The 15,395-nt window shown below is 45.7% G+C and overlaps 2 protein-coding genes across 2 annotated transcripts in view; both read right to left on the reverse strand.

Annotated features, from left to right (window-relative positions):
• LOC146965722 (olfactory receptor 11A1-like) overlaps positions 1 to 7,792 on the reverse strand; it is a 10,039-nt gene extending 2,247 nt beyond the window's left edge. The window contains exons 1-5 of the mRNA XM_085765102.1: positions 7,733 to 7,792; positions 7,560 to 7,636; positions 4,286 to 4,391; positions 4,063 to 4,201; positions 3,612 to 3,814 (exon numbers count right to left, since the gene is read on the reverse strand). Coding sequence (XP_085621228.1) covers positions 3,612 to 3,814; positions 4,063 to 4,201; positions 4,286 to 4,391; positions 7,560 to 7,636; positions 7,733 to 7,792 — 585 coding nt within the window. The remainder of the gene's footprint in view (positions 1 to 3,611; positions 3,815 to 4,062; positions 4,202 to 4,285; positions 4,392 to 7,559; positions 7,637 to 7,732) is intronic.
• A 6,017-nt stretch (positions 7,793 to 13,809) lies between these two features.
• On the reverse strand, positions 13,810 to 14,775 carry LOC146965723 (olfactory receptor 11A1-like). The gene has a single exon (XM_085765103.1). The coding sequence runs from the start codon at positions 14,773 to 14,775 to the stop codon at positions 13,810 to 13,812; it is 966 nt and encodes a 321-aa protein (XP_085621229.1).
• Positions 14,776 to 15,395: the final 620 nt, after the last annotated feature.

The following is a 15,395-nucleotide window of genomic DNA, read 5'->3' on the forward strand; positions in this document are numbered from 1 at the left end:
GTTAGTGTTAGTGAAGACAGCACCACGTCTTGTCATTAATACAATGTAAAGACTTAATCTGATTCAGAGAGAAAAACAGATCAGTTCTCAAATAAGTGAAATCCTTCCCGCTGGCTCACCACCCATGAGAGGTTTCAGAAGGGGTTGGTGGCCTTTGATTTGGGTGACGGTTGTGGGCGTGGGCCCCGACCACCCACTCCCTGGACAATGATTCTGGGTCATGGGGACATGGAATGTCACTTCGCTGGGGGGGAAAGAGCCTGAGCTAGTGCAGGAGATCAAGCAGTACCAGCTAGAGATAGTCACGCTCACCTCGACGCACAGTCTGGGCACTGGATCCCAAATCCTTGAGAGAGGCTGGAAGCTGTGGCCATAAGGACTCCGCCGCCTGTTGCGGCGGAGATCCCCAAACCTAGTGGTGGACACTGGAAGTAAGGGATGCCGTCAAGCTGAAGAAGGAGTCCTATCAAGTCTGGTTGGCTCAAGGGACTCCTGAGGCAGCTGACGGGTATCGGCAGGCCAAGCGTGCAGCAGCTCGGGCAGTTGCAGAAGTAAAATATTGGGTCTGGGAAAATGTGACAGTTGACAGGTCCTGTCACTATGCCTCCAATTGATCATGCGCCCTGGCTACTTGGTCAAAGGGGATGTCCCTTTGGCCAAGTGGTTAGCGCGCATGACTCTTACTCGGGAGTCTGGTGTTCGAAGCCTGCCACAAAAAGTTCTTGGAGAAATTCTGCCAAATCATCTGGGGCCCCAGAAGGGGGGGGGGGAGCCAACACTGTTTGCAGGGGGGGAAGCCAACACTGTTTGCAGTGGATGCATTGACCTCGACTGGGGACATTGTCGGGCAGTGGAAGGAATACTTTGAGGATCTCCTCAATCCCATTGCCACGCCTTCCGTAGAGGAAGCAGAGGCTGAGGACTCAGAGGTTGATTCAAGCTTAAGTCATTGAGGTAGTTCAGAAGCTCCTTAGGGGCAAGGTACTGTGAGGTGGATGAGACCCGCCCTGTTACCTCAAGTCTCTGCATGTTGTGAGGCTTGGCTGACATGCCTCTGCAGAAGCTTTATCCATTTAAACAACATAAACTAGAGCAACAACGACAGTTTTATATTGTTTTCATATATTTCAATTTTTTTACTGATCGAAATTGTAGAATGCAAGTGTGTTTTATTGAAAACAAGGCTGTGTGTGCGTATGAAAATAGGTTACATTGGGGTTTTTTTAGGTGCTGTAACAGACAGAAGCTGCCTCATCAATCTGCAAGACTGTCTGAAAGACATTAGATCCTGGATGTCCTCTAACTTCTTGCTACTGAATTCAGATAAAACTGGGGTCATTGTGTTTGGACCTAAACATCTCAGGGACACTTTCTCTAATCAGATCGCTACTCTAGATGGCATCACCCTGACCCCGAGTACAAACGCGCAAGTTGATCACTAAGATGAGGAATAACCTCTCCCCAGTGATGCTGAGAAACTAGAGCATGCATTTATCACTTTTCTAGGCTAGACTACTGCAACTCCTCCTCCTGTCAGGATGTCCGAAAAACTCTCTAAAGAGTTTCCAGCTGGTCCAGAATGCCGCAGCAAGGGTTTTGACAGGAGTTAGGAAGAGAGAGCACATCTCTCCCACCTTAGCTTCTCTCCACTGGCTTCCTGTAGGATTTAGAATAGACTTCAAAATCCTTTTGCTGACTTATAAGGCTCTTAGTGATAAAGCTCCAACCTATCTGAAAGAACTAATCATTCCTTACTGTCCTACCAGAGCACTCCGCTCCCAGAACGCAGGTCTGTTAGTGACTCCCAGTATCTCTAGAAAACAGACTGGGAGGTAGAGCCTTCAGTTACCGGGGCTCCTTTACTGTGGAACCAAGCTCTCTCCATGGGTCAAAGAGGCAGACACTCTAACTACATTTTAGTCTAGACTTAAGACCTTCCATTATGACAGGGCTTATTAGTTAGGGCTGGTTTTCAGGTAGCTCTGAACCATTTTATAGCATAGCTACGCTGCTATAGGCTATAGACTGCTGGGGACACATCAGGTTACACAGAGACCCTCTCCTTTCACTCATCCTCCCCTCTTCCTCTCCTCTCCTCTCCTCTCCTCTCCTCTCCTCTCCTCTCCTCTCCTCCTCCCTCTCCTCTCCTCTCCTCTCCTCTCCTCTCCTCTCCTCTCCTCACCTCTCCTCTCCTCTCCCTGACTCCTCTCCCCACCCCTCCTCTCCTCTCCTCAGTATATTTTTGAACTGTCATTTTCTGTTGTACTTTGTAGTTTGGCCTTGGTGTCTCGCACACTGCTAGACCGGCCTTCTCTCTGTCAGCTTCATGCACACTTTCTCCTAACTCCAACTTACTCCCTCCATTCTTTTCTGCTTTCTTATTTATTCTATGTTACAGGTTACTATTCGATGTTCCTATTCCTCTCAACTTTGCCTAATACCTACTCTTTGTATTCACCGGCCTCTCACTATGGCTTTTCTCAACTCAATCCTTTATTAAACTCTACTCTCTTTATTTTCTTTTCTTCAACCCCCTCCCCCCACCGTCCCATGGGACGAGTCTACCACGCCAGTCCTCCCATCGAGCGGGCCAGCTCTCCCTGCCCCCCCCCTCAACCAGAGACTGCCTTCATTCAACTCCGGCTAACATTTCCATATTTCGCACTGTCTGTGACAATACTGTAAACTGTTCTCTTGTCTGTAAACAACATCTATTGCACGTCTGTCCGTACCTGGGTGAGGGATCCCTCCTCTGTTGCGCACCCTGAAGGTTTCTTCGCGATTTTTTCCCTGTTAAAAGGGTTTTCCATGGAGTTTTTCCTTAGTCGATGTGAGGGTCTAAGGACAGAGGATGTTGTTACGATGCCATGTAAAGCCCTTTGAGACAAACTGTTTGTAAAAACGGGCTAAAATAAAATTGCCTTGCCTTGCCTTGTAAAATCTCATATTCCAAAGACAATACAAACTTTTAACTGTGAAAACAGCGTAGACCTATTCAAGATTAGTATTTGGGCAACACTGCTACATAACAGGCAAAACATTGAAAATAGTTTATTCATGGCCACCATCAAAGTAAAATTATTAACTTTACCAATTATCCATCTAAATATCTGTCCTGCTGCGAGCGCATAACTTCTTTCAGTGGTCTCCATAGACTGTTTATAAAAGTAAAATATATAAAGCCTTATGTATAATGACCTCCTGACGCTCGGCTCAACAGGTGTGGAGCGTATTCCTTCAGCTGAACATCTGTAGGCGGAGATGCTCAGAGAAACTTCTATGTTTGTGAATCAGCAGGAGAGAAGAAATAAAGTCTGTTAATAACGTGTGATTGACTCTTACTACAGTGTTAACATGGTTTATGAAAAAGATCACGTTATTTTCACCTTTAATTCCTACTTCATTTCTTCTCCAACACAACTGACAAATACTGACATGAGACATTTCTGTATTTAAAAGACAAGTTTCAAGAAAATAATGAAGTGAAACATGACTCAGTGACAGTGAGCAACATTTTCTTTGTAGTGACACAGCTGGACAGATGTTTATCAGTCACACTGATCGATCATCGATCATCACTGTGCTCTGCCGCAACTCAGCAGCCTCTTCACGTGCATGAAGATCTCCTTCATCTTCAGCCCGTACACCACCGGGTTGAACAGGGTCGGAACCAGCAGCAGCACGATGGAGACAATGGTGGTGGCCCCGGCGGCCCCGGCCTCCAGTCGCTGCAGCGCCATTTCGAGCGCCAGGGTGACGGAGTAGTTGATGAAGACAAGCAGGTGCGGCAGACAGGGTTTGACCCGCTTTGCAGCTGAAAGGCACGGGAAGCGGTGCAAGACACACGGCGAAGAACGCGGCCGTAGGAGAAGAACAACGAATGCAATGGGAATGACCACCTATGACAGCGGCACATGATGAGGCCGTAGACGTTGATGTCAGCAGCGCTGCTTTGCCACCGCAGCTCAGGCTGACAAAGCTGTTGATTTTGCAGTAGAGTCTATTCAGCTGGAAGCGGCACAGCGGGAATGCGCCACATCAGCAGCGCTGCCACTCGCCAACCACCGCCGCGGGCAGCAGCCAGCACGTCAGCAGCAGCGCCGTCACAGCCGCAGGCGGCAGCAAGCACTAGCGTAGCGCAGGGGCGGGCAGCAGATACACAGGTACCGGTCCAGGGCCATGGAGGCCAGCAATCAGGAAACTGGAGACGCCCAGAGAAATAAACCACAGAAGGTCTGAAACACGCAGGCGGCCGGGGTCAGCTCCGAGGAGCGGGCGGCCCGACGCCAGGTCCAGCAAGCAGCTTAGGGTAGATGGCCGCGCTGGCAGCCACCGAGTTGAGCAGTGCACGCGGCGATAAAGACGAAGACATGGGGCCGGTGCAGGTTCCTCTGGGAGCAGATGACGTAGACGATCACCGTGTCACTGCCACAGCAGGAACAGGTAGACCAGCAGGTGGACCGCGAAGAAGAGCCACCTGTGGTCATACAGCTGCACGAAGACGCCGGACCAGTATGTCAGTGAGCCTGACCGTCACAGAGGTCACGTTGAGCTCAGGTGGAACAAACACATCTGGACAGAAACCATACAGCAGAACATGAATGTTTGATGAACAGTTTCAGAACACAACAGTGTAATACACCATCATCACCACCATCAATCATCAGTGAACAGATGAACAGATAAAACCACATGTAAACTGCATTTTAACATGAAAAACAGGTGAACAGAAAAACAGATTAACAGGTGAAACAGTAAAACTGGTGAGATAGAAAAAACAAGGTGAATAAATAAAACAGGCCAACGAGATGAACAGGCAAATGAGTAAACAGAAAAAACAGGTCAACACATGAATAGGTAAACAGGTGAGCAAGTGAACATATAAACTGAGGAACAAGTGAACAGATAAACAGATGAACAGGTGAGCAGGTAAACAGAAAAACAGATAAAACAGGTGAACAGATAAAATGGTGAACAGGTAAACAGATGAACGAGTAAACAGGTCAACAGATGAAAAGGTGAACGAGTGAACTGGTAAACAGAAAAACAGGTGAACAGAAAAACAGATTAACAGGTGAACAGATAAACTGGTGAGTAGATGAACTGAACAGATAAACTGGTGAATAGAAAAACAGGTGAACAGGTGAATAGATAAACAGGTCAATAGATGAACAGACAAATGAGTGAACAGAAAAACACCCCACCCCCCCCCCCCCCCCCCCCCCACCCCCCCCCCCCCCCTCCCCTGCGTGAACAGATGAATAGGTAAACAGGTGATCAGGTGAACAGATAAACTGAGGAACAGGTAAACAAATAAACTGGTGAACAGATAAACAGGTGAACAGGTAAACAGAAAAGCAGGTGAACAGAAAAACAGATGAACAGGTAAACAGGTGAATAGATAAACTGGTGAACAGATGAACAGAACAGATAAACTGGTGAATAGAAAAACAGGTCAACAGATGAACAGGTAAACGAGTGAACAGGTGAACAGATAAACAGGTGAACAGATAAACAGGTGAACAGGTAGACAGATGAACAGGTGAACAGATAAACAGGTGAACAGATGAACAGGTGAGCAGGTTCTCCATGTGAGGACACTACTCCGTGTGTCCATCTCCATCTCCTTTGCAGCTTTTATCAGCTGCTCTTCATCCTCAGTGGAGCTCATTAACCTTAGGCCAACTTGTCACTGTGTATATTGATCTGCTCCACCAGGAAGATATGAAACATTGACAACAATCTGTGATTTATGTAGCTATGACATTAAAGCTAACAGTTAAACATAGTTAGTGTTAGTGAACACAGCACCACGCCTTGTCATTACAGTTTTTCTCTGTTGGTTTGGCTCATTTCTTGAAACAGAAATTACATTCTTAAAACTATAAGACCATTTGGCCAAACAGTCTTTACAGGTTCCTGCACAAACATTAACAGCTCACTAGCAAAAGCGCATTATCTCTCCGCAAAACTGTTCACCCAACATGCTTCAAAACTAGATTCCTTTACCCATTGTTAAAGTGTCAGGAACCATCAAAATGGCAAAGGATCTATTCTCAATTGCTTTCTGGCTCATTTGCATTCACTTAGTGCTATTTAATTAACCATAAAATAAAACTGGATGGTTTCAGCCATAAACACCATGGAATGAGCTGGCAAGAACCTCATATCTCTTCCCAAAACAGTTTACTTATGTGTCAAAACCAAACTTCTTTCTCATGTAAGTAGTCAGTGCCCCCAAAATGCATCATCCCTGTGGCATTCTGTGAGCACTGCAAGTCAAAATGCTTAGATGTTTTGTCACTATGGCAGAGACGTATAAAACCTAAGAAAAGGACTTTACAATAAGAGCAGCCTCCAAAGTTTGACATCACACACACTGCACTCATATTGCCAAGGAAATTGTAACCATTTTTATTCACATAGTGTAGCCTACATAAAGTAACTCAAGATTATGTACTGTAAAAACAAAATGTATAGGCCGACAGTTCTCTGTACATGTATGAAATATGAACACAAAAAAACAGAAAAAATATACCAAGCCTATAGTGCAGTAAACAAAGTTTCACGAGTAGAGACATTTTCACTGGTCATCACTGTCATCACCCTCTGTCTCCTGGCCACCATCGTCATCCTCCTGACCATCCATACGCTGCGCTCTGATTGGCCACATATTTTCATCAACATCACCCAAAAGGTACAGGCCCTAGCCAAGCTCAATATATACGCGTTTGGCAGCATTCACAATCATAGACAGCACCAGTCAGGTAGCTAAACAGCTGATTGATTGGTCATCTGAGATGTAGGAACTCCTCCTTCATTAGTCAAGTTCTAATTTCACCTGACTGTCAATTACTGTCATGAATTTATGAAATGCTGCAAGAAATTCATATGGTTTTCATGGTATTAGCCTACAGTATGTTGACTAATTTTGACAGTTGAACAGACTATTGTGCATATGATGATTTACACAGTGAAATCATGCTGACATGTTTTGGAGAGAGCAACCATTAGACTGAGAATCAACTAATCAGCTTAGATCAGCAAGATCTATTCATTAGGAAAATGTGCTAAATGTATGCTCATTGTGCTAACTCTAGGGTACTTGTACATAACCATTTGCAAAGATGCACTAAGACACTTGAGACATGTACTAAGACATTTGCAATTTGATGAAATCAATGAGAAATGCCATTCTGTTGTGAACATTTGCAAGGTGGTTTGGAGATTTGTCCATGTTATTTTGAGAATGTAATTTCTGTTTCAAGAATTGAGCCAAACCAACAGAGAAAAACTGTAATACAATGTAAAGACTTAATCTGATTCAGAGAGAAAAGCAGATCAGTTCTCAAATCAGTGAAATCCTTCCTGCTGGCTCACCACCCGTGGGAGGGTTCAGAAGGGGTTGGTGGCCTTTGATTTGGGTGATGGTCGTGGGCGTGGGCCCTGACGACCCACTCCCTGGACAATGACTCTGGGCTATGGGGACCGGTTGGGGGGAAAAAGCCTGAGCTAGTGCAGGAGATCAAGCGGTACCAGCTAGAGATAATCTGGCTCACCTCGACGCACAGTCTGGGCACTGGATCCCAACTCCTTGAGAGAGGCTGGACTCTCTACTACTCTGGAGTCGCCCGCACTGAGAGGCGGCGACCTGGTGTGGGCTTGTTTATAGCTCCCCTGCTCAACCGCCACTGTTGTTTTGGCCTAGGGGCCGAACAGCAGTGCAGAGTACCCAGGCCTTCTTGGAGGCCCTGGGAGAGGTACTGGAAGGTGCTCCAACTGGGGACTCCATCGTTCTACTGGGGGACTTCAACACTCATGTGGGCAGCGACAGTGTTACCTGGAGGGATGTGATTGGGAGGGACAGCCTTCCCGATCTGAACCCGAGTGGTGTTTTGTTGTTGGACTTCTGCGCTAGTCTATGACAAACGGTTCCACTGTGCCATTCCGAAGGGCCGCCATTCCGAACCTTTACTTTCATGTTTTGGAATGCCGGCCTTCAATTACTTTTGAAAAAGGGGCGCCATTCCGAACCCGAAAAAAAGGTGTGCCATTTTGAAAAGCTGGTTAAATGTGGGATGCACATGGGTATCATTATTGTCTTGTATATTAGCCCACTGTACATTATTAGCCGGCCAGGGATACACCGCCCCTTGGTAATCGATTGTGTCGTTCACACACACCAGACGCACTCTGCAGCAATCGTTTCATCTGGTCTTTTCTCCGCGAGCGATCGCGTCAAGACGGGCAGGAAGTCAAGCAAAGAAACACAAGAGAATCCTGTCCTAACCCTGACCCTTCAAAATAAAACACAGCGATTGACACCTTCGGAATGGCGGCCCCTTGGAAATTCCGAATGACGGACCTTCGGAAATTTTCGCCCCCCATAACAAACACCTCAAGCATACGGGTGACCATCAGTGCAGGTGGCACCAGGACACCCTAGACCAGAGGTCAGTGATCGACTTTGTAGTCGTCTCATCTGACCTTCGGCCATATGTCTTGGAAACTTGGGTGAAGAGAGGGGCGGAGCTGTCAATTGATCACTACCTGGTGGTGAGTTGGATTCGCTGGCAGGGGAGGAAGCTGGACAGACTTGGCAGACCCAAACATAATGTGAGGGTCTGTTGGGGAGCTGTGGCCGTAAGGTCTCCGGCACCTGTCGCAGCTGAAATCCCCAAACCTAGTGGTGGACACTGGAAGTAAGGGATGCCGTCAAGCTGAAGAAGGAGTCCTATCGAGTCTGGTTGGCTTAAGGGACTTCTGAGGCAGCTGAAGGTTAGCGGCAAGCCAAGCGTGCGGTAGCTCGGGCAGTCGCAGAAGCAAAATATTGTTTCTGGGAAAAATTCAGGGAGGTCATGGCGGAAGACTACCGGTTGGCCTTGGAGAAATTCTGGCAAACCATCTGGGGCCCCAGGAGGGGGAAGCCAACACTGTCTGCATGTTGTGAGGCTTCTTGGCTGACATGCCTCTGCAGAAGCTTTTGTGGCAAGGTGAAGAGGGCCCGGGCGGGCTTCAAACCCCAGACTCCCGGGTAAGGGACAGGGTGCTAATCACTTGGCCAAAGGGACATACCCTTGGCCAAGTAGCCAGGGCACATGATCAATCGGAGGCATAGTGACAGGATCCTCAACTGTCGCATCTCTCCCCCTCTTTGTACAAGCACGTCCTCGTGCTTGTACAAAGAGGGGCCCGTGAGAGAAAAGGCCCGTGCAGAGGGGCAGAGCAGCCTTGATTATTTCTTGACTCAGAATACAGTTTCCTTTAAAGGAAAGCTTTCATTGTGTGTTTTCTTCATATTGCATTGCAATATCCTGTTTAAAGTGATCATATAATAAACAACTAATCAATACTGTATAGATAAAGGAGTGATAATAACCTACAGTAAATGCTTTGAATCTCTTAGATATAGCTGTGCAGTATCTTTAGTAGACCGGGCAGCAGCAGATGATAGAAGGGTCATTACAACCAGAAGAGACAGGAGACTTTTATTTTTTAGAGACTTGAGACTTGACTTGGACTCGTGACCAAAGACTTGAGACTTGATGAAGTCTCACTCCTCAAAGACTTGAGACTTGACTTGGACTCGTGACCAAAGACTTGAGACTTGACTTGGACTTGCAAAAAAAGACTTGTGAACATCTCTGATGTCACCCAATATTATATGAAATAGTATGGTGTGATTTTAGCATGCTTATCTGGTATTTTCACTACCCCCCCCCACACAACTAGCCTGACTCTCGCCAGACCCTTGTAGTTCCGCAAAGCTACGCTGAGCTCCGCACAAGGGTCTGGGACTGCTCCATAGGCGATTCATTTCAGAAGGCGGGGCCTTGTAAAAAAATCTTGTATGTGATTGGATAAACCACTTGTCCGTTATCTTGAATGACGTGCTACTTCAGCCACTCACTGCGAGCCACCATTGTTGTTTGACTCAAACAGTCGCTTCAGCGCTACGTCACACCTCAGAAAGTCCCGCCCGGCGATCCTGATTGGTTCATTATTTTTTGCTCCGGGGAAGAAGTTTGCATTGGCCTCGAGTCCAGACCCTTGTGCGAAGCTGAGCGTAGCGCCTCTGGCGTAGCTTTGCGGAACTACAAGGGTCTGGCGAGAGCCAGGCTACCACACAACCCCATCACCCTACTTTTTTATTTTATTTTATTTTTTTAGGTTTTTGCAGAGTTTAGCAGAATTGCCAACAAACATCTTGAAAGCAGTTTCTTTGAGTCTCTTGACAAGCACACACCACGCATCATTGAACTCCTGCAGTCAGAAAAAGGAGCTGCTGGACAGAAAATTCAAGAATTAACGGACAACTTGGTAAGAAATTAATTTACAGACCAACATTTTCATTCTCTGTTTGACTTGTACCTTGTAATTTTTTATTCTAATTGATGTTTTCTGTCTCTGTCTTATAAGTCATCAGATGTAACTGCAAGACGCTCTGTGGTCCTCAAAGGGCTTCCCATGATCTTTGGTGATGACCCAAACAGACATGTTTTGTAAGTACTTGGGCACAAAATACATTATATTCACTTGTAATATAGACATCAAAGATATATGTCCCTCACATTTCTGCCTGTATTCATTGATGTAGGCCTTCCTTTACTGTCTTATCTATCACTTTATTTCAAATTTAGAGGGTGCTATTGTAGCTATTGTATTGTAGCTTTCATTTTTTTCAAAGTGTCACAGATCTTAGTGTATAGTTTATAATGATCGTAGTGTCTAACTATCCAAATACTTCCTGACTACAAATTGATTTGCTGATTGTTTCTTTTCAGGAAACAACGAAAGATGAGGCCATAGACAATGTCACAGTCGGTGTATTGACCATCCTGAGTGAAGATGATCCTGAGCAGCCCGTTTCCACAGCCATCATCCTTGAGGGAGGTATTGTGATGGACAAAATTTGGGATTTGCCACAGGCAGTTTGCTTCATATTTGGCCTCACATATGCCTTGAACCTCGAACCTCGATTACCCAAAATGCGTTGGAAACACATTCACATTCATTCAAAGTGTAATGCTTGGTTTGGGAAACAAAGCCCTCCCCCCTAAACTGCTAACAGTTAAAAACATGTTGTTAACGAATGAGGAGTCAGTTGTGCGGTAGCACTCAATAACCTTTGTTCTCATTATTGCACCATGCTTATGACAGAAAGGTGAGAAGAGAGCATTGATGCTTTTACTAAACAGCATTTTAAAAAACATTTTAAGAGCTGCCTAGGTACAGGTTTATTGTGTTGATTCTCAAATCTGTTCAGTGATTTTAACACTAGTGGTAGAGATAGTGCCCTCTTGTGAATTTGGGTGTTAGGATGTTGGATAATGTGGCCAGCAAATACCGGTAATCTAGCATACAATCTGTGTTAAAGGGATAGTTCACCCAAAATTGAATTTCACTCACCCTCATGTGGACTAAGAGCTGGGAGAAGTTTCAGAGTCCTCCGTGGCTTCTCTGAGTTACAGGGGGTCTCGGCGTAGCAGTGCATGTCCATATAACGGTTGCAAATGGATACCAACTGTCTTCATAACAAAAAGACACACCAAAAAACATCCAAATACCTCCATGCTGCTCGTATGTAATGTCTGTCTTGTATTGAAGCCCCGAAATGCGAAATTGTCCCGAAAAAAATTAAACAAGTCTCTATTTCAAGCTTGTTTTGTAGCGGAAGCTCCTCTTCCCAGTTCGTCCAAATTTGACGAACCGGGAAGAGGAGCTTCGAGAAGCTTCCGCTACAAAACTACAAAAAAAAATTTCGGGACAATTTCGCATTTCGGGGCTTCAATACAAGACAGACATTACATACGAGCAGCATGGAGGTATTTGGATGTTTTTTTGTGTATCTTTTTGTTACGAAGACAGTTGGTATCCATTTGCAACCGTTATATGGACATGCACTGCTACGCCGAGACCCCCTGTAACTCAGAGAAGCCACGGAGGACTCTGAAACTTCTCCCAGCTCTTAGTCCACATGAGGGGGAGGAGATAATGAGGGAAATTTCAATTTTGGGTGAACTATCCCTTTTAAGATTCACACTAAATCTGCATACTGTTAATGTTCTTATGCTAGAGAAGAGAGGTTTGATGCTTTTATTAAACAGCATTTTGAACTGTTTAAGAGTGAAGTGAAAACATTATCATTTTGTTGTTCAATTGATACTCAGACCTGTTCAATGCTTTTACAATAGTGCCTTCTTGGGATGCAGGTGTTGAATTATGTGTAAAAAGAAATGTGATATGTTGGATAATGTGGCCAGCAAATAATCCATCAAAAATTGTTAGCACTAAATCTGCGTACTGTTAATTCTGTGCACATTTGAAATAAATTGAATGCAGATAACACTCTTTTTCGAAGTATTTTTTTCTTTCAAATTAAGTGATGATAACAAAGTTACTTTAAGTTCTGTAGACTCAGAATTGACAAGTTTATTTCAGTACAGTAAAGTTACAATAAATTAGTTATTTTAAGTAATATACAATCATCACAAGCAACTTAATTCAAGAGCTGTGAACTCAAAATACCCAAGTTTAGTTTAGTATAGTAAACTCATTATAAACAAGTTCTCGTAAGTACTGCACACTTATATTTAATAAGTTACATGTACTTACTTAATCAAGTTTACATAACTCAGTTAGTTTAAGGCAATAAGTTTGCATATTTTTTTTGAGTAAAGCCAACTTATTATATCTTACAGTGTGTCCTCCCCAAGGTCCTCCCGCGGTAAAATCTGATGGTCTCTGGGTCAAAGCAGACCGGCACCACCGACCCGTACCACAGAAGGACCGCGACCACCGGTGGGAACGGTGTTCCCGAGCCGCTGTGGCCGACAGACCCTCACGTTCCGCGGCGAGAGGCTGTGACACGGCACGGTGCGTCTGTGTTATTGTTGTTTAGTGGCGCCCCCCCCGCCCCCGATGGTGGTTTTGTGAATAGAACAACAATTGTTGTATATATTTATCTTACAGTAAACGAGCCCTTTGATCCAGAAATGCGAGTGTGAGAAGAGCGACAGACACAAACAGAGCACCTTTCATAAAAGACGCTCTATCTCCTTTTCTAGAAAAAAAGGAGGGATTTTGGTGAAACCCAGCCATGTTTAGCTGGAATTTTCTCAGGAACAGAGGCACGTAGAAACAAACGGTTTGTGGCCATTTGAAGCATAAAGTTACACCTTTCAAATGAGCTACAGTATGTGTTGGTGGCAATAATATAGAATACACTATGGCTCTACATAAAAAGTCAAAAATGGTCTAAATTGCTGGTACACTTGACTAAAACTTTGGAAAGGAGCGCGGCACTCAGTGAGTTAACTTGACTGATTATCCATTTAAATATCTGTCCTGCTGCGAGCGCACAACTTTTTTTAGTGGTCTCCAAAGACTGTTTATGAAAGTAAAATATATAAAGCCTTATATATAATGACCTCCTGATGCTCTGCTCAACAGGTGTGGAGCGTTTTCCCTCAGCTGAACATCTGTAGGCGGAGACGCTCAGAGTGAAAGTAAACACCAGCAGGTCAAAAGCTCCACTGGACAGTTTTCACTGTTATAAACCGGCAAACTTCGATGTTTGTGAACCAGCAGGACAGAAGAAATAAAGTCTGTTAATAACGTCTGATTGATCTGTGTTTACTCTTACTACAGTGTTAACATGGTTTATGAAAAAAATCACGTTATTTTCACCTTGAATTCCTACTTCACAATACAATGACGTTATTTCTTCTCCAACACAACTGCCAAATACTGACATGAGACATTTCTGTTGACAGATGTTTATCAGTCGCACTGATCGATGATTGATAATCACTGTGCTCTGCCACAGCTCAGCAGCCTCTTCACGTGCACGAAGATCTCCTTCATCTTCAGCCCATACACCACTGGGTTGAACAGGGTCGGAACCATCACCAGCACGATGGAGACAATGGTGGTGACCCCAGTGACCCCGGCTCCGGCCTCCAGCCGCTGCAGCGCCATCTCCAGTGCCAGGCTAACGGAGTAGTTGATGAAGACGAGCAGGTGTGGGAGACAAGTGTTGAATGCTTTGCTGCTGAAGGCACGGGAGCGGCGCAGACACACGGCAAGCACGCGGCCGTAGGAGAAGAGCACGAACGCGATTGGAACGACCACGATGGCAGCGGTGCTGACGAGGCTATAAACGCTGAGCAGCAACGCCGCTTTGCCACCGCAGCTCAGGTTGACGAAGCTGTAGATGTTGCAGTAAAGTCTGTTCATCTGGAAGTGGCACAGCGGGATGCGCCACATCAGCAGCGCTGCACCACCAACCACCGCAGCGGGCAGCAGCCAGCACGTCAGCAGCAGCGCTGTCACAGCGGCAGGCGGCAGCAGCACGGCGTAGCGCAGCGGGCAGCAGATGGACAGGTACCGGTCCAGGGCCATGGAGGCCAGCAACAGGAAGCTGGACCCGCCCAGAGAATAAACCACGAAGGTCTGACAAATGCAGGCGGCCGGGGTCAGCTCCGAGGAGCGGCGGCCCGACGCCAGGTCCAGCAGCAGCTTCGGGTAGATCACCGCACTGCCCACCGTCGAGTTGAGCAGCAGCGCGACGATAAAGACGAACATGGGCCGGTGCAGGTTCCTCTGGGAGCAGATGACGTAGACGATCACCGTGTCACTGCCCAGCAGGAACAGGTAGACCAGCAGGAAGACCGCAAAGAAGAGCCACCTGTGGTCATACAGCTGCACGAGACCGACCAGAGTCAGTGAGCCTGACGTCACAGAGGTCACATTGAGCTCAGGTGAACAACACATCTGGACAGAACCACAGCAGAACACGAATGTGTGAGACAGTCAGAACCAACAGGTGAACACCATCATCACCACCATCATCATCAGTGAACAGATGAACAGATAAACACATGTAAACAGCATTTAAACAGAAAAACAGATTAACAGGTGAGCAGATAAATTGGTGAATAGAAAAGCAGGTGAATAAATAAACAGGCCAACAGATGAACAGGCAAATGAGTGAACAGAAAAAACAGGTAAACAGATGAATAGGTAAACAGGTGAGCAAGTGAACGTATGAACTGAGGAACAGGTAGAGCAAGACTGCATGGAGCCACATGTATGTTGTTGAGAACGTGAGACATTAAACTAAGTTACTTGCTATCAACACGGCCTCATCCTTGGAACACGAACATGACAGTGAACAAATAAACAGGTGAACAGATAAACAGATGAACAGGTGAGCAGGTAAACAGAAAAACAGATAAAACAGGTGAACAGAGAAAATGGTGAACAGGTGAATAGATAAACAGCTCAACAGATGAACAGGTCAACAGATGAAAAGGTGAATGACTGAACAGGTAAACAGAAAAACAGGTGAACAGAAAAACAGATTAACAGGTGAACAGATAAACTGGTGAAAG

This window comes from Trachurus japonicus, chromosome 21, assembly GCF_045865225.1.
Source record: "Trachurus japonicus isolate A0001 chromosome 21, Traja_1.0".
Lineage (NCBI taxonomy): Eukaryota > Metazoa > Chordata > Actinopteri > Carangiformes > Carangidae > Trachurus > Trachurus japonicus.